Consider the following 18,584-nt stretch of genomic DNA (forward strand, 5'->3'; position numbering starts at 1 on the left):
TAAAAAATAAAGTTTTTAAAGAGACAGTAAAATTAATATAAAAAATAAGCCACGTAAAGATGAATATTATACAGAGAATCTGAATTGTGTTGTCTTTGGGATTTTTAACTGCAGAAAAACATTTGATTGTAAAAGCTGTTGAGTTATGCCAAAATGTATATTTTAAAGGTACCTTGACTTCAAAATTTGGATATAAGGATATGTTGCTTTGGAAAGGAGACTCTGCTTTTGTTCCCACAGAAAGGCAAAGGCTATGGATTTGTTCCAGATTAAGATACATCAGGTTTGACCAGCCAAGACCCCCTGAAAGGTCTCCGATGACACCATGGCCCAGATGATCCAACATCCAGATTGGTTTGAAGGCAACTGGCTCAGACAATACAGCCTCATGGACTATTCCATAATCCTAAAATTTTCTTTGTGTCCCCATAAGATACAGCACCCCCCTCCAGCAGGAAGTAGTAAGAGAAGCTATGCCCAAATTCCCAAATTATATGTAATTTTACTTTGTTAAGGTTAAAACCTTCCTTTTTGAAAAAAAAAAGGGGGGGGGAGTGCTGTGGGATGGTCTGTATGTCAAATGTGTTGCTCTGATTGGTCAATAAATAAATCACTGATTGGCCAGTGGCTAGGCAGGAAGTATAGGCGGGACAAGGAGGAGAATAAAGCTGGGAAGTGGAAGGCTGAGTCAGAGAGACACTGCCAGCCGCCATGATGAGAAACAGCATGTGAAGATGCCAGTAAGCCACGAGCCATGTGGCAAGGTATAGATTAATGGAAATGGATTAATTTAAGCTGTAAGAACAGTTAGCAAGAAGCCTGCCACGGCCATACAGTTTGTAGCCAATATAAGTCTCTGTGTTTACTTGGTTGAGTCTGAGATGCTGCAGGACTGGCGGGTGACAGAGATTTGTCCTGACTGTGGGCCAGGCAGGAAAACTCTAGCTACAGTCTTTTGTGTTTCCATATGAATATTAGCACTGTTTCTTTAGAGAAATTAGAAAAGATAGGCCAACAACCCTAAGTAATGCAGGTATGAAAATTCTCCATACAGTTCTTGCATAGTGAATTGAAAAACACACATGAAAAGAAACCCACATGATCATATCACCTTCATCTCAGAGACTAAATGATGGACAACTTATGTAAATTGACTAATATAATCCACAACATACATAGTCTTAAGTATGTAAAGCAAAAGGTATTGTCAATAATTTCTCTGGAATAATAATAACATCAGTGAGACTGGAAGAGAAGACATGTTACTGGTCAACCAAATGCCTTAAACAACAATGATATAGTTTTCATATTATTACATGGACAGAAAATATGGGACTGAGGCAAGAACAGATCTACACTTTGGTGTCAACATGTGTCTTGGTCAACAAATGGCAGACAATCTTCTGACAACATACTTTAACAGTGAACATGTTAAAGTGGCATCTCTCTGAAATGAACTAGGGCCACTGATCTTATTTCTGAGAGAGTGACCTTCATGACATATCCTATTCTAATTAGCTTCAGAAGACCTAGTGTTTTCATAGCACCTTACAGAGTGTGTTTTCAGAATATTTTTCAAAAGAAAACCATCTTTCAATATCTAATTATCACTGTATATGATCAACACTAATAATTACCAAATTTAATGTTTCCTATGCCTGTGGGCAGGATACATCCAAAAAATTACAAGTGATGACACTGATTCTGCCATTGAAGAAATAAACAAGAGTCCACATATATTACCTAACACATCTCTAGGTTATGATATGTACATTGCTATTTAAAATCATGCAATGATATGAGAGACTTCCATCAGACTTCCACCAGGAATGAATGAGGCTATTCCTAACTATACCTGAAAAAAAGAGAAAAAATCAGCAGCCAGTAGTTACAGGAACATGGGAAATTCCTTCCTGAATTGGCATCTTTCTAGGTTTCTACATGTATCTTCAGGTGTGGCTGAGTAAGATGGATGAGTAATTTTTTTTCCTTTGAAGACATTCTTGGGCATTAAAGGGAAATGAAATTATGAGATCAGGTTCCATGAATGTCTTAAAATCTCGACTCCAAAAATTGCTAACCTCAGATTTTATGGAATATCTGCATATCCATTGTTTTAATAGAGTTTAGGGGAATAAGAAAAAGGGTTATGGTCAAGTTTTTATCTTGCTTAGTAATTTCCTATAAAGTTCTGTAGATGTTACAGGTGACTTTGGAATGATGAACAAATATTCACTCCTAATTATCCTTCTTCTCTAGAAGCTACTAGATCTTTTTGAAATTCATGGATTTGTTTTATTCACGTCACTTCCTAAATTCTTTCTCCTCTAATGACCTTTTGATGCAACTGTGAGCAATCATGTGAAGTTTTCTTCTTTCTATCAGACAGCCCCTCAGGACACATGTCTGAGTTTTGCCATGGTCTCTTGGATGGTTCCTTTCTGGTGGACTTGGGTGGGGCTGGTCATCTCAAAGAATGAAATGGGTTTTAGATTCCGGTCGGACTTGAGAAGAGAGGCACAGAGCGAGAGGAGAGGCAGAGTGTATGCAGCCTTTGTGCAAATGCTCAGAGTCAACTACTGGTACACTTGAGTAATCTGTTCAGCTCTAATACTGCAATCATGAGGGAAACTGCAAAGGTATCATTGTTCTGGCTGATATGATTCTACTCTAGTTGTGATGTATTCACAACTGGGGATGTGTAGACCTTTGAGGGTGTGGGTCACCGCCTCAAAAAGGCAGTTTACTGGCAGTATGAGATATTTCATTCTGGACTCATTCCCGTGAACTCTAATTTTTTCATAACAACATCCTGAGATTTCTGCTTTTAAAGATTTTATTCAGACTGTAAACCCATCCAAATACCCATATGATGTGTTCTTTTCAGAAATATGGAAGGTGTATTTTAATTGTCCATTCTCAAAGACTTCCTATAAAATACTGAAAAATTGTTTCTCTAAGGGTCCTTTGGCATAGTTACCTTGGCATTAATTTGACATAGATTTGAGTGAGGTTTCCTGGTTACCAAATTATCTCATGCCAGTACATCTTCCATGCCACGAAGTGTAAAGGATTTGAAAGACAACTGTAGAGATAACATTTTTCCTCTCTTAGTATAGTACCATTGTATAGTCAATAAGATCGTGCTTCAAACAGCATGATCTCTGTGCTTTTAAACCACTGCAGACATAGTTTTCAATCGAAAATACCTTGGAAATTCCAAAGAGATTCTAATTTTCATCTCACTCAGAAAAGTGACACATAGTTGTTAGATTCAGGAAGTAAGAGAGAGCCAGTTTGATACAGACAGGTGCTTAGATGTACTTCAAATAAACCATTTGTTTTCACAGGACTGCCACCAGTCCAGGAACTTGGTCGCAGATCCCAACAAAGAGACCACCCCAAAACATTAGTTAAAAACAAAACAAACAAGGAAACCACCTTGCTCCTCCATTTTGACCTCCTCTCCTTCACCTCTTCATTCTTCCTAGAGGCATTTGGAGCTGCAGTGTGTCGTGCAGGACACTCTCTGGTACAGTCAGCCCCATCTGCAAGTGTCCATTACAATGAATCATTGATCTGATTCAAGCCCTCTGGCACCTGGCCCAGCATCATCACTGGGCCTCATTGAAACTCTTCTTGAATACCTTGCTGTTGCCCTGAGTCGTGGAGATTCTGCAGCTATTATTCCAGAGGACCAATTCCTACATGCACTCCATCAGATAACAGATGGGGTAGATGCTGGGCTGTCCCAACCCAAGTCCCAGGATATGGACCTGGGTGGTAGCTGAGCTAGTCAGTCCAGGCCACTGAAACTACCACCATCAGGCAAGCAGCACAGACAACTCTCCTATAACCAGACAATCAGTGCCAGCAATCTCAAGCCACATGTGAGGGGTGGGGCCATCTCTCCTGAGTTCAGCGACCAGCTCTTTCATGAAGTCAGGGCAGAGTGCTTATGTCTACCCATACCTCCGTACAGCCATAGGTGCCATTCCTTTGCAGATACGGCAGAAATGTGCAACGGAAGCCACTACCATCACTTTTGCCTCAGTAGGCCAGCGTCTCTGTTTCTCCATCCAAAGTAGACAAAGCATTGTGTTGAGACATTGGCAACCCAGACTTTCAAGCCGTGGTGCCTCCAAGTTAATATCCCTCATCCCTAAGACTATATCAATACTGAATTTCAGAACCGTGATGATTCTTGAATAGGAAAGGAGATTTCCAGAGGCTTTAAGAAAAATCAAAACATCAGGTTTTTAATTGTGGCAAACAAAGTCACCAAAAAGGGATTGTAGACAGGGCATTCCTAGAAACAATGTTTTTTCTAGGAATAATCCAAACAGAAAGCCCCTCCCTTCTGGAGTATGCAGAAGGTGTGGCAAAGGCAGACATTGGACCAATGAATGTAGATTAACAAGGGAAAGACAGGGTCACCCTTTGCAATTGAGAAACACCTTTGGGCCACTCACAGGCAAACATGTCTAACTTGGTTCAGTCATTCCATATCACAAAGGGGGAAACTCCTTCTCAGATCTCTGATGGAATTGAAGACCAGATAGTTATAGTTTTCCTTTTTAACAAATCCAGAAAAGGCACTAACAAAAGAGGTACAAATCGTATAAGGTTGGGAAATATCAAAAGATAATTTTGGGTTGGAAATGCAAGTTAGGATAGAAGGTGAATTAGGTACAACATTTTGGACTCACTAAGATAGGATAAATAATGGAATACTTTCTCTGAATTTGTCAAATGCAAATTGACAAAACTTTGTTAATATAATTCTGTATTTATTATATTTAGAGAAAAAGGGGGAAGTTTTGTGTGATATTTTGTTTGTGGTCTGACAAATAAAGCTTGCTTTGAGATCAGTGGGCAGAGCTAGCCACTAGTTAACCATAGAGCCAGGAAGTAGTAGTGCACCCCTTTACTCAAAGCTCTTGGGAGGATCATGCCTTTGATCCTAGCACTAGGGAGAATCATGCCTTTGATCCCAGCACATGGGAATCTCACACCTTTAATCCCAGCACAATCGGGAGGTGATGACAGGAGTATAATGCTGATGGAGACAGGATCTCAGAATCATTCATGCCAAGGACTTTGGGAATATACAGCAGGTGACAGCTAGCATTTAACAGGTCAACCCACTAGACAAATAACTCTTTGTTGGGGAACCCCACTAGGCAAATCCATGGGATCACTGGCTGTGGAAACTAGTTGTTTTCTGACTGTAACTTCCTCATATGCCACCACATCCCTCCCTTAAAAGAATAGCTATGGGATTCTTTCCATGGCACACTGGTAGTGTATTTTACATCTTTGGGCACTCATATAGCTGTGGATGGTCAGGAAAATGATCTCTGCTTACGCTGTATAATTCTTATAATACTAGAATATTTTTCATAACTGACAAAGAAAAGTAGCAGTATTTTCAGTCACAAAGACGGCTGGTTTTAGATTTCAGAACAAATTAAAAAAACAGACTATCTGCCCCTGCAGAGAATACACAAACAGAAGTGCCAGGTGTTTATTGCTGAATCAAGGTCAGATTGAAGCAACACTGGCAGACATAACCCCCTGCAGTAATTCTCTTTCTGAATTTACCCCAACCACTCAAGCTTCAACCAAATAGCTGTTATTGTTTAGTCCTTAATTTCAATGTCATTCTCTGTCTGAGAATGCTAACCACTCAGGCTACATGCTTGGCCAATCATTACTCACTGACCTATCATCATGATCTTCCTAGCCTGAGAGAAACCATGTGATTCCTTATGTATATCAGTTTGGCTCTACCTCTGACTGTTTACTCAAGAAATTCTTTGTGACCCTGAAAATGCAAGTCATGTTGGTGCAGAGTTTGGCTGAGAGAGGGGGAATGTGAAGGAACTGTGTAAAGAGCTGTGCAGTGTGTGTGTCTGTGTGTGTGTGTGTGTGTGTGTGTGTGTGTGTGTGTGTGTGTGTGCCGAAAGACAGATGTAGCTGAGTGGGTAGAGAGACATAGAAGACGTAGTTGTATAGAAAAGAAACATGTATATAGGAGAGAGCTATATGAGGGGAAAGATGTGACTATACGGTGAAAGAGTCAGCTTTGCTGACTCCCCATGGTAGGCCTTACCCTTTTGGAGGAAGGGATGGTGGGTGGGTCAGGAGAAAGTCTGGAGGGAGGGAGCAGGAGAAGAGATGAGTAAGGCATCCCACCATAGGTAATGGGCTCTAGAAATCCAGAGCCCCCCAAACAGGCCAAGCTACACAACAGTCAGCCACATGCAGAGGGCCTAGTCTGTTCCCATGCAAGTTGCAAAGCTGTTGGCCTGAAGTTCAGGAATTCCCACGAGCTTGGTTCAATTGTCTCTGTAGATTTCCCCCATTGTATTTTGATCCCACTTTGCTCATATAGTCCCTCTTCCCTCTCTTCAGTTGGATTCCTGGAGCTCAGCCTGGTGCTTGGCTGTAAATCTCTGCATCTGCTTCCATCAGTTACTGGATGAATGCTCTATGATGACAATTAGGGTATTCACCAATCTAATTACCAGGGTAGGCCAATTCAGGCACCCTCTCCACTAAAGCTAGTAGTCTAAACTGGGGTCATCTTTGTAGATTCCTGGGAATTTCCCTAGCACTAGATATCTCCCTAACCCCATAATGTCTACCTCTATCAAGATATCTTTTTCATTACTCTCCTACTCCATCCCTTCCCCAGCTTGACCATTCCTCATGTTCTCATTCCTCATCCCTTCTCCTCTGTTGCCCCTCTCACCCCCAGTTTACTCTGGAGATTTCATCTGTTTCCCCATCCCAGGGCAATGGATGCATTTCTCTTCGTGTTCTCTTTGTTTCCTAGCTTCTCTGGAGTTGTGGGTTGTAGTCTGATTATCCTATGCTTTTATAATAACAAGAAAATGTCAACAGCTAGTTTATCTTGAGGAGCTATACTGACTGTGGCTTGGGTTAATGATTAAGAAAAACAATTGAGCCGGGCGGTGGTGGCACACGCCTTTAATCCCAGCACTCAGAAGGCAGAGCCAGGCAGATCTCTGTGAGTTTGAGGCCAGCCTGGTCTACAGAGGGAGATCCAGGACAGACACCAAAACTACACAGAGAAACCCTGTCTTGAAAAAACAAAGAAAAAGAAAAAGAATTGAGTTCCAGAAGCTAAGTTATCTCTAGTTCTTTTCATCTTAACATTGAGAGATATGGTTGGAGGTTTCAGGTGGTCCTTGTCTCTTCCTGAGGGAGGAATGTTGTTTCTATGTTAACGAATCAGGTATAGTGAAAGACAAGATCCAACAACTGAAGATGACTCTTCAAAACCATAAACAGCTTGATACCTCTGGCCAGTGGATCTCTGACAGTCAGATATGGAAGTGGATGCTGCCCTTCTTAACCCTCTTCTCTTCTGTTTCTTAATCCTACTAATTGTGCCCTGCCTCATAAACCTCTTGTCCAGATTTCTTCAACATTTGATTCAAAAGATTTATAACCAGTTTCTATTACAGGTTTACCAACCCCTGGCTATGGAGTCAGATACCTGCAGCACCTGCTTACATCCTGACAACAAAGATCAGGCTTGTTCCCCAAGAACTTTGATGCCTCCATTCAACAGGAAGTAGTCTAATGATAATGCCACCCCCTTCCCAACCCCTGGTTGTTGATTAATTATAAACAAGAAAGGGGAATATAGATTAAAAGGAGACACTAAAAGAACACCCTGGCCCTGAGACCAGAGCCAAGGAAGCACACCCTGCTCCTAACAAGTTCAGGAATTGAAATCCAACCAATCCCTAAGCAAGAAAACCAAACAATCCAAGAGCACAAAATCCAACCAATCTCTAAATTTGTCCCAAGCTCAGGAATTGAGATCCTACCAATCCCACTCTGAAAATCTCCACCTTGGAAAGCTCCAGCCCTAAGAGGCTTTATATAAGCCCTGTACTGTGGTGGTATTTTATTTGTGCTTTAACAAATAAACCTTATCTGGGAGTCAGAGCACAGAGCCAGTCACTAGATTAGACATAGAGGCCAGACAGTGGTGGCACACACCCTTAATCCTACCACTAGGGAGGCAAAGATCCCTCTGAATCTCTGTGAGTTCAAGGCCACACCGGAAACAGAGCCAGGCATGGTGGCACATGCCTTTAATCCCAGCATTTGAGATCTCATGTCTCTGCTTGGGAAGGACACATGCCTTTAATCCCAGGAAATGATGGCAGGAACCAGAAAGGTATATAAGGCATGAGGACCAGGAACTAGAGACTTTTAGCAGCAGTTCAACTGAGACCCTCAGGGGTGAGGACTCAGAGGCTTCCAGTCTGAGGATTCATGGAAACAGGATTGGCTGAGGAGTCGGCAAGGTGAGGTTGGCTGGGGCTTGTTCTGCTTCTCTGATTTTTCAGCTTTCACCCCAATACCTGGTTCTGGGTTTTTTTATTAATAAGACCGTTTAGCAGTTCGGGTTACACTGTACCTGTTCAGTTTGGAACTGCCCTTTTTCCACCTTGGCAGAAGCAGGCATTCTGAACTCCTCTCTCCCAATAAACCTCTTGAAAGCTGTTTGTTGTAACAGCTTTCTTCCACCAGAACAGAGTGGGCCAGAGATGTAACAGCTCCTGCCAGAGCAGAGCAGAACTGTAACTCTGTGGCTGGGAAAACCTCGCCTTGCTGGAGGAGCAGAATTGTTACACTCCAAGAAACCTGAGCAGAGCTCTAACATTTCTCGAGAGCAGAGCAAGAAGAGCCGAGACAACCTCCCAGGGGAAACCCTCCCCTGATGGAGCAAAGTTGTTACATTTGCACTAGGGAACTATTTTCCAGAGCAAGGACTGTATCACTTTCCTGGGGAAACCATCCCCCACAGGAACAGAGCTGCAACACTTCTGTTGGGATACCTTTCCCTTCAGAGATACAGGTATTCCTTGGCTTCCAACTGCCAGGATACCTCTTCCATCCAAACTGTAGGTATTCCTTAGCTTCCAACTACCAGGATACCTTTCTCTTCAGAGCCATAACACTTACACGTATTCCTTGGCTTCCGACTGCTGGGCTACCTTTCCCTTCTGAGCTGTAACACAGCATGGATATCAGTAGACTTCTTTCTTTAGGTGTTTCCTTGGTTTCTGTACGTTTTATTTAAAATAGATAACTACATTTGAATTTTCACCTGTTTCACACCTTTTTTTTTTTTTTTTTTTTTTTTTTGGTTTTTCAAGACAGAGTTTCTCTGTGTAGCTTTGGAACCTGTCCTAGAACTCACTCTGTAGAACAGGCTAGCCTCAAACTCACAGAGATCCACCTGCCTCTGCCTCCCAAGTGCTGGAATTAAAGGTGTGCACCACCATCGCCCAGCGCTTTCACACCTTTTAACACTTGAAAGAAATTGGTAAAGAGTTCTACTCAAGTCATGAAGAAGTTTCTGGAATTATAAATGGCCATATTCTCACCATTTTGTAATGCTCGTTCATTTTTATTGAACAGTGACAATTCCCAAAACTAAGCAATTTGGTTCCTAGAACTAACATTATTTGCTTTTCTATATTCTTGTCCTCCAACCTTCATAGCTGACTCAGAGGTGGCCTCCTTGCCCTCCAATCCTCATAGCTGACCCAGAGGTGTCCTGACAGCAGCACATTCTATGGTGACAGCTAGTCAGTCTTCAGCCACACATTGTAGAATCTCTGCCTTCATCTGAATCCTATCAAGGACTCCTGAATTCTCCTTAGAGCCCCAGCAATACTGCGCTCTCTCGCTCTCTCTCTCTCTCTCTCTCTCTCTCTCTCTCTCTCTCTCTCTCTCTCTCTCACTCACTCTTGCATCAATAATGCTTCTAATAAATCTTTCCTCAAATAAATGTTTTGTTTTTCAATGTTTTTCAATTGTTTTCCCCTGATATTTTGTCCAGGGTTTTTTCATTGGGATACAGGAATGCTGGTGGTTTGTATGTGTTGATTTTGTGTCCTGCTACTTTCCTGAATGTGTCTATCAGCAGGAAGAGATTTTTTGTGGGCTTCAGGATCTCTTGTGCACAGACTCCTGTCATATGAAAATCCGAGTACTTTGACTTCTTTTCCCGACACCCTTTATCTCCTCATCTTGTCTTAGAGCTCTGGCTAAGACTGTGAGCACAACACTGAGGAGTGGAAAGAGTGTACACCCTTGTTATCCCTAACCTTAAAGAGAATGCTTTGGTTCTTGTCCATTTAACATTATGTCAGCTGTGAGCTGTCACAAACAGCCTTTCCTGAAAATCTCTTACCCAAAATGACAATCCACCTCAGGATTCCTTTGAACCCCAAACATGTAACCTTTCACTAGTTATCTGGGAAAAAAAAAGAAACAAGAAAAGAGAAAACAGAAGCACTCTCCAATGGGTATTGTCATCGCTGAGTTCCTTGAATCCCCAGGAAAAGACAAGCACTCTCCAGTGAATACTGTCACCACTGAGTGCCTCGACTCCCCAGAAACAGAGAAAATTATGCGCCGTCAAGGGCTCTCATTTACCAATATATGTGATTTTGTGTTTGTGCTACAGCCGCTCTGCTCTTTGTGTGATGTTGCTTGCTTGGTATTCCCATTATGGTTTTACTGATTATTTCTTTTAAATCAGGAAGCTGTAGAGACTCATAACATGTCCAATTTCTAAGAAAAAAAAATGACTATTGAGTGCTTGGCCCTAAGTGAGACAATTATGTGTAACTCCTAACTCAGGGAACATCATGGAAGAGGAGATAGAAAGAATGCATGAGCTAGAGGATGGGGAGGACAGAGGTGAAAGTGTCTTCTGGACATGGCACGACCAATGTACTGATGAACTAACTGTGGCTGTGCTTCATAGGATCAAGCCACAGTAACAACATGGTTGTCCACATCCCAGCAGGCAGAAGTACTGACTGTACCGACTTACTGGGTTCCAAGAGGTAGAACGTGAAAGTGAGAGGGGACACATTTGTTTGCCCAGAGGAGCTGGAGAATTAGGGTGGAAATGATCAATGCATACACGTATGAAACTGTCAAAGAGTAAATAGCAGATAGGTAAGTTGCTCAGAAAGATAAATCATTTATTGAGAGCTATTCTATGTCCAATACATAATGGATGAAAATGCCTGGAGACCCACAAAAACGGACATAGGAGACAGGTAAGTAGTAGCATTTGTGCTACTGAACTGGGACATGCTCTTTTCAAAACATATGGGCCTTCATGGTTGTAAGGCACAGAAGACAAACTAATTTGGGGACAGTAACTGATGTGTCTCCTCGGTGCATGAAACCCTTGGAATTTGTCCCCATCCATTCATGTTTTGAATTAGCAAGAAAACTCCCCCATTTGTGAGATCTTGAATTTCAATAAGCCAGAGAGTGATTAAAAGTAGACTCCTGCAAGCACTTACAATCTTCAAAATGTTGCTCCATAATATATTTAAAAGCACAAATGATGTTAACCCTGAAAAACACAAAAGACAATAACCTCATCATCAATCAAAAGGATTGATCCAAAAATTATCCTGAATGTCTTATCTGCAGGGGCATCTGTCTTACATGTACACTGAGATCAATATAGAAATAGACTATAAACATTGACGTGTTAATCGTGGTTGTCCTTCTTCATGACTCGCTGAGTTTAACTAGTTACTTGTGTGAACATTGTTGGGGTGTGAGGTTGGTGATTTACTGGAGTGTAGGCAATTTATGATCAGTGGTACACTACCAAGAAATATGACAGCTGTCATAGTTAATTTTACCCGTCAACGTGACACAATCTAGAGTCACCTGGCAAGAGAATCTCAGTGTGGGATTTTCAGATCAAGTTAGATTATGGGCATGTCTTGATTACACTGACTGATGTAGAAATAGCTACTCACCATGGGTGGTGCCAATCCCTAGAAAGGTGATTCTAAACTATGTAATGGTAGACAGAGTGTGCTGAGCACTAGCATACAGGCTTTGATTCATCTCTCTCTGCTCCTGACTGTGGATATAAGGTGACCAGTTCTCTCAAGATCCTACTGACATGACTTCCCAGAAGATGAACTATTATCTAGAACTGTGAGACAAGTAAACTCTTTCTCCATTGAGTTGCTTTTGTCAAGATCTTCTGTCACAGCCACAGGAAGGGAAATTAAGAAAGACCCACAGGACCAAGTATTTGGTATGCATTAAGTGAATCATGAAGTCACAGTATGAAGTCCCATTAAGGTAAAAGTTGATACAAAATCCACTTAATATAGCAAATACTATGTGCATATATGTATATATATGAAAACATGTATATGTTGTTTGTTTTTTCTTTATTAGTGTATTGAACAAAATAATGTTTCTCTATAATGGTTTCATGCACACACATCACGTACTTTGATCACAAAATACCTGTTACCCTTTCCTCACCCCTCTCTACTCCCACTGATCCTCTTTCTCCTCCCAAATTGTTACACTTTTAATTTCATGTCACTTACTAACCTGAATTCCATGAATGACAGATAACATGTGATTATTTGTACTTCTGTGTCTGGATTATTTCACTCTATAAAATGATCTCCAGTTCTAACCATGTTCCTGAAAAATTACTCCATTTTCTTTTTCTTTGTGGCAGAATATAACCCGTGTGTATACCATCTGTGATGGTTAACATTGACTGTCAACTTGACAGATTCTAGAATTAGTTAGGAGACAAGCCTCTAGCCATGCCCATGAGGGATCATCCAGATTACATTAACTGAGATGGAAAGACCCATTCTACATGTGGCAGTGCCATTCCATGGGCTCTGGGACTAGACTGAATAAAAATGAGAAAGTGAGCCCAACACTAGAGTTCATTTCTCTGCTTCCTGACTGTGGATGCCATGTTGTCCCATGCCCCTGCTACTATGATTCCTTTGCCATAATGGACTGTACCCTTGAATTGTGACAAAATAAACTCTGTCTTCCTTAAGCTGCTCCCATCAGGTATTTTGTCCCAGCAACAAAAAAGGAGCCAAGACACCTTCTTTGACTAATTCACCTACCTACCTATCACTTGACAACGAGGCGGGTCACAGAACCTGAGAACATAAATTATCACATTTTTTGAACCAGTAAGAACAAATCCCTGATAGCCTCATTGGTCATTGACTAGAATACAATCCTTAACGTGTAGGTTCTCTTTGCATCTGTGGATGTCACCCAGTTTAAGTTACATGATTAATAAGTGATAAAGGTGGTGTGTAAACCCAGGCATTCTGCTCTAATATCCCCATCCTACAATTCTGCATAAGCATACTTAGCAGCCAGCAGTACTGACATGAGGCATTGTTCAGTACTGCTGAGAAAGTGTGCCCCTTCTAATCAGCATGAGTGGGAAACACATACTCCCTTACCGTCTTGGAAGTGGACTGCATAGATAACAGTAAGACCCCTGAAGTCTGGGAATGGGAGCTGGGTTCAGTCTTCCTGGTGATGAGTTTCCTATATGCATCTCGTATCTGAGATGGAGACACAACAAAGCAAGGCATTGGGTGAGTCAGTCAGTTTGCTATACAACATGCGGGCCTGAGTTTGGATTTCCAGCACCCACATAAAAAAACAAGACAAGACAAGTACATTACCCAACATACCAAGGGACAGAGAACATCATGGAAAATAAGGTGAAAAGAATGTAAGAGCTGGAGGAGGAGGGGTGCTAGGAAGTGCTGTCTTCTGGACATGACATACATGGTCATCAAACTCATGAACTCACAGCAGCTGTCATTGTCTGTACAAGACCAAAGCAGCCAAATTATAACATAGATTGAGGAAAAGACCTCTAACCCCTCCCCTTACTGAGGATTGATTGGCAGTTGATCATTCCTGAGACAGAGAAAATTTTTCTTCTCTGGGTGCTCCAGTGGGTGCCCCCATACCCATGCATGTATGGAAAACACTAACTGGACTTAGTAGGGTTTTTCAAGTCATGAAAGATAAAGTTGTTTGGACAACATGTTGAGAGGAATATGTGGGAATTTGGGGGAAGAATGGGAATGGGTATAGTCATATTTTATTGTGTATATATATGAAATTCTCAAAAATAAAGGAAACCTGCTCTGGTATGGCCCTTCTATACATTGTGAATATGTATTGCTCTCATTGGTTGATAATAAAGCTGTTTGTCCAATGGTGAGGCAAGATAAGATTAGGTGGTACAATCACTGAGGAAGTGATGAAGAAGGGTGGAGACAGAGGAGATGTAAACCAGCCCCCTTAGGAGCAAGATGCCAAAGGACCGGTAACCCATGAGCCATGTGGCAATGCATAGATTAATAGAAATGGTTTATTTTAAATGTAAGAGCTACAACATCCTTAGTCATCAGGGAAATGCAAAGCAAAACGACTCTGAGATACCATCTTACACCTGTCAGAATGGCTAAGATCAAAAACATTGATGACAGCTTATGTGGGAGAGGATGTGGAGTAAGCGGAACTCTCCTCCACTGATGGTGGGAGTGCAAACTTGTACAGTCACCTTGGAAATCAGTATGGTGACTTCTCAGAAAATTGGGAATCAATCTACCACAAGACCCAATGATACCATTCTTGGGCATATACCCAAGGGATGCTCAATCATGCCACAAGGACATTTGCTCAACTACGTTCATAGCAGCATTATTCATAATAGCCAGAACCTGGAAACAACCTAAATGCCCCTCAACTGAAGAACGGATAAAGAAAATGTGGTACATATACACAGCAGTAAAAAAGAATGACATCATGAAATTTGCAGGTAAATGGATAGAACTAGAAAATATCCTGAGTGAGGTAACCCAGACTCAGAAATACAAACATGGTATGCACTCACTTGTAAATAGATAACTAGATGTAAAGCAAAGGATAACCAGACTGAACTACAACTCACAGCTCCAGAGAAGCTAACTAACAAGGAGGACCCTAAGAGGGACACATGGATTGCCTTGGGAAGGGGAAACAGATGAGATCTCCATGAGTAAACTGGGTAGGGGGGGCAAAAGAGGAGAGGGGATGGAAGATGAGAACATGAGTGAACAGGATGGTTGAGCTGGGGGAGGGATGGAGTCTAGTTGAAGAGAGTGAAGAGGGATTATATGAGCAAGGGGGGGGGGTCAAGATCATGATGGGAAAATCTACAGAGACAACTGAACCAAACTCGTAGGAACTCACGAACTTTAGACTGACAGCTGTGGAACCTGGATGGGACCTGACTAGGCCCTCTGCATACAGGAGATGGTTGTGTAGCTTGGTCTGTTTGAGGGGCCTCTGGCAGTGGGAACAGGTTTCACATGATTTCACACATCAGTAATCCCATTTCTGTGGAGGCAGAGCTGCATGAGCTGGCTTTCTGGAGTCCATTACCTGTGGTTGGATGCCTTGCTCACCCTTGATGCAGGGTGGAGGGTCTTGATCCTGCCTCAACTGAATGTACCAGGCTTTGTTGACTCCCCATGGGAAGCCTTACCTTTTTGAAGGAAGGGATGATGGGGTTCAGGGGGGGGGACTGGGGAAGAGTGGGAGGAGGGATGAGAGGGGGATCTGTGGTTGGTATGTAAAAATGAATTTTAAAAGTTTTAAAGAAAAAAATGTAAGAGCGAGTTAGTAATAAGCCTGAGCCATTGGTCAAATATTTATAATTAATATAAGCCCCTGCGTGATTATTTGGAGGCAGCTGTAGGACAGTGCAGGACGTAGAAACTCTGTTTACAGAAACCAATATGGTTTTACACATCAGCAATCCCATTTCTGTGGAGGCAGAGACTGAAGGGTGTTTGCTGGGCCTGCTGGCTGACCAGTCTAGCTCAACTGGTGCTCCAGGCTCAGTAAGATGCCCTGGCTGAAAAGATAAGATAGAAGGGCTAGAGAGAAGAGTAGGTGGTTAAGAGCATGCCTTGTTCTTGCAGAGGACCTGAATTTGGTTCTTAACACCCATATCAGTAGGCTCGCAGACACCCACAGGTCCATCTCTGGGAGATCCAGTGCCCTCTTCTGGCTGCTACAGGCACATACACACATTCTTCTGAAAGTACCATCTGCCTTTGAAGACAATGAACTTTTCCCAGCCCTTACAACCAGGTTAATACTGTACCTTGAAATCATTTAAGACTATGTGCTCAACCTTCTGTCCTACCATGTGCTCAGCCTGTATGCTTAAGTCTAACCAGCCTTTAAGAGAATAATGCAACCAGTCTTACTGTGCCTTGGATTGCCCATGTTATCACTTTTTAAAAATCTAAGCCAAAGGTGTAGCTTTAATGTTAAATTATGTGCCCTCTCCTGTACCTGGCCTAGAACTCTGTGTGTGTGTGTGTGTGTGTGTGTGTGTGTGTGTGTGTGTGTGTGTGTGTGTGTGTGTGTGTGTGTTGTGATCATTTTCTGAGAGCAGCAAACAGGTTGGAAGCAATCTGAAGCAAAACAAATAGCCTATAAATGTGGAAAACACATTTAGAGGAAATGTGGAAAACAGGTTGATAAGATCTGCAGTTCTGAATGCTCTTTTGGGTCAGCTGGGATCAATAATGTAATTTCTCCCCTTGTAAAACTGTCAAAGCTTTCTGTAAATAATTCCATGTCCCTTTTCCATGCTGTATTTTCTGTGCTGTTCAGTAAACAAAGAGTGATCCCTTTGTTAAACGGAGGCACAACAGACAGACAACACACAGGCAATAGACAAATCCAACATAGACCACAGGTAGGTCAAAGAGGCCACAGACTACAGACTGCAGACAGACAGGAAGCACAGGGAGGGAAGTGCAGAACTCACAGTTTTGCTTCCCTTGATCAAACTGCTCCAAGAGGAGATCACACACATATGCATATCAATTTAAATAAAATACTAGAGGTAAGGGGGACACGATGGAGGAATATACCAAATGTCAGTCTCTAGCCTCCAGAAAATCAAGAGTACATGTGTGAATACACATGTACAACACACATGCACACATACCACACACACACACACACACACACACACACACACACACACACACACACACACACACACACACCATGGAATCCTAGATAGGAGAGTGGGTCTGCTTCAAGCCTATGAAGTGAGTAGTTCTATGCAGAGGCAGGTGCGGGTAGGCAAACGCATACCTGGCGGTTCAGCAGACAGTGAATGAGGAAGATGAAGGCCCCCTGCAGGCTGTTGATAATTGTGAACAAGTACGCCATGATGCTTGCTATGGAGCCAATCTGGAAAATGCCCAGCACCCAGGAGCAGCCCAAGATGAAGATCTGGGCAATGGCCTTGAAGGTCAGCAACCTGGAAGGTAATGTTTACAAAATGAATTGTCCTGAGAGCCTCCATGGAGACACCTGACACTGTCTGAAGATGATGCCAACTGGCTCAGCACCACGCTGGGGATGCAGACGAGTGAAATTTGCTGTCTCAAGGTAAATAGATCAAGTCCTGTGGGAAATTAAAATGGTGTTGTCTACAGATACACATGTGTGGGGGTGTGTATTGAATAGACTTTTGGTTTAGCAATGAATGGCTAAGCCCATTGTCCAGACACTTAGACCTCATTATGTGAAAGGTAAATCCATGGTTATAAAATACTTACAGAGTTCCTTATCTCATTGAGGCAAAATTCACCATTTAAAGAACAAACACTGTGATTCAGTAGCTTTGAGTGCACTCACACATAATGCAACCACCAATACTATATAGGTCCAAGACCTTTTTATTACCTTAAAAATGAAACACCATACATGCAAAGCAACTGTTCTCTTTACCCCCTCCCTAAGGAAGACAATAACCAATTATTCATCAAAATATGAATGAATAGAGTAAGTACAGATAAATACAGGCTATATCAGACATGGCATATCCAGCTAATGGACACACCATAGAATAAAACAGATAAAGGTAGGGTAGTTTCTATATGGTGGCAGGGAAACCCCCAGGAATCCCCAAGGATGAGCCTAGCTAAGACCCTAGCAATAATGGAGAGGGTGCCTGAACTGCCCTCCTGTAATCAGATTGGTGAATACCCCAATTACCAACAGAGAGCCTTCACCCTGTAACTGATGGTAGCAGATACAGAGATTCACAGCCAAGCACTGGGCCAAGCTCTGGGAGTTGAGTTGACAAGATGGAGGAGGGATTGTATGAGCAAAGGGGGTCAAGATCATGATGAAGAAACCCACAGAGACAGCTGATCTGAACTAATGGGAGGTCACGGACTCTGGACCAACAGCTAAAGAGCCTGCATGGGACCAAAGCTAAAGGCCCTCTGCATGTAGATGACAGTTGTGTACTTTGGTCTGTTTGTAGGGCCCCTAGCAGTGGGATCAGGACCTGTTCCTGGCCCGTGGCCTGGCTTTTTGAAACCTATTCCTCACGCAGGAATCCCTTGCCCAGCCTTGATGCAGGGGGGAGGAGCTTGGTCCTGCCACAATGTAATATGGCATACTTTGTTGACTCCCATGGGAGGCCTGCCCCTTTCTGATTGGAGGAGGAGTGGATGGGGGGAGGACAGATGGGAGGTGGGGAGAGGGAATTGGAAGAGAGGAGGAAATGGAAACTATGCCTGGTATGTAAAATATATGAAAAATAATAATTAAAAAATGTGAGATAGTTCATATATGGTATAGTCAGTTAATGAACGTAC

At 42.3% G+C, this 18,584-nt stretch overlaps 1 protein-coding gene across 1 annotated transcript in view; it reads right to left on the minus strand.

Moving 5' to 3' along the window:
- Window positions 1–11,025: 11,025 nt before the first annotated feature.
- The window catches only part of Adgre1 (adhesion G protein-coupled receptor E1), a 71,147-nt gene continuing 63,588 nt past the window's right edge, over window positions 11,026–18,584 (minus strand). The window contains exons 20-22 of the mRNA XM_052746784.1: window positions 17,065–17,233; window positions 13,344–13,448; window positions 11,026–11,434 (exon numbers count right to left, since the gene is read on the minus strand). Of these exons, the coding sequence (XP_052602744.1) occupies window positions 11,429–11,434; window positions 13,344–13,448; window positions 17,065–17,233 (280 nt within the window). The 3' untranslated portion in view covers window positions 11,026–11,428. The remainder of the gene's footprint in view (window positions 11,435–13,343; window positions 13,449–17,064; window positions 17,234–18,584) is intronic.

This window comes from Peromyscus californicus, unplaced genomic scaffold, assembly GCF_007827085.1.
Source record: "Peromyscus californicus insignis strain IS unplaced genomic scaffold, ASM782708v3 Scaffold_1__1_contigs__length_55948999, whole genome shotgun sequence".
NCBI classification, from domain to species: domain Eukaryota; kingdom Metazoa; phylum Chordata; class Mammalia; order Rodentia; family Cricetidae; genus Peromyscus; species Peromyscus californicus.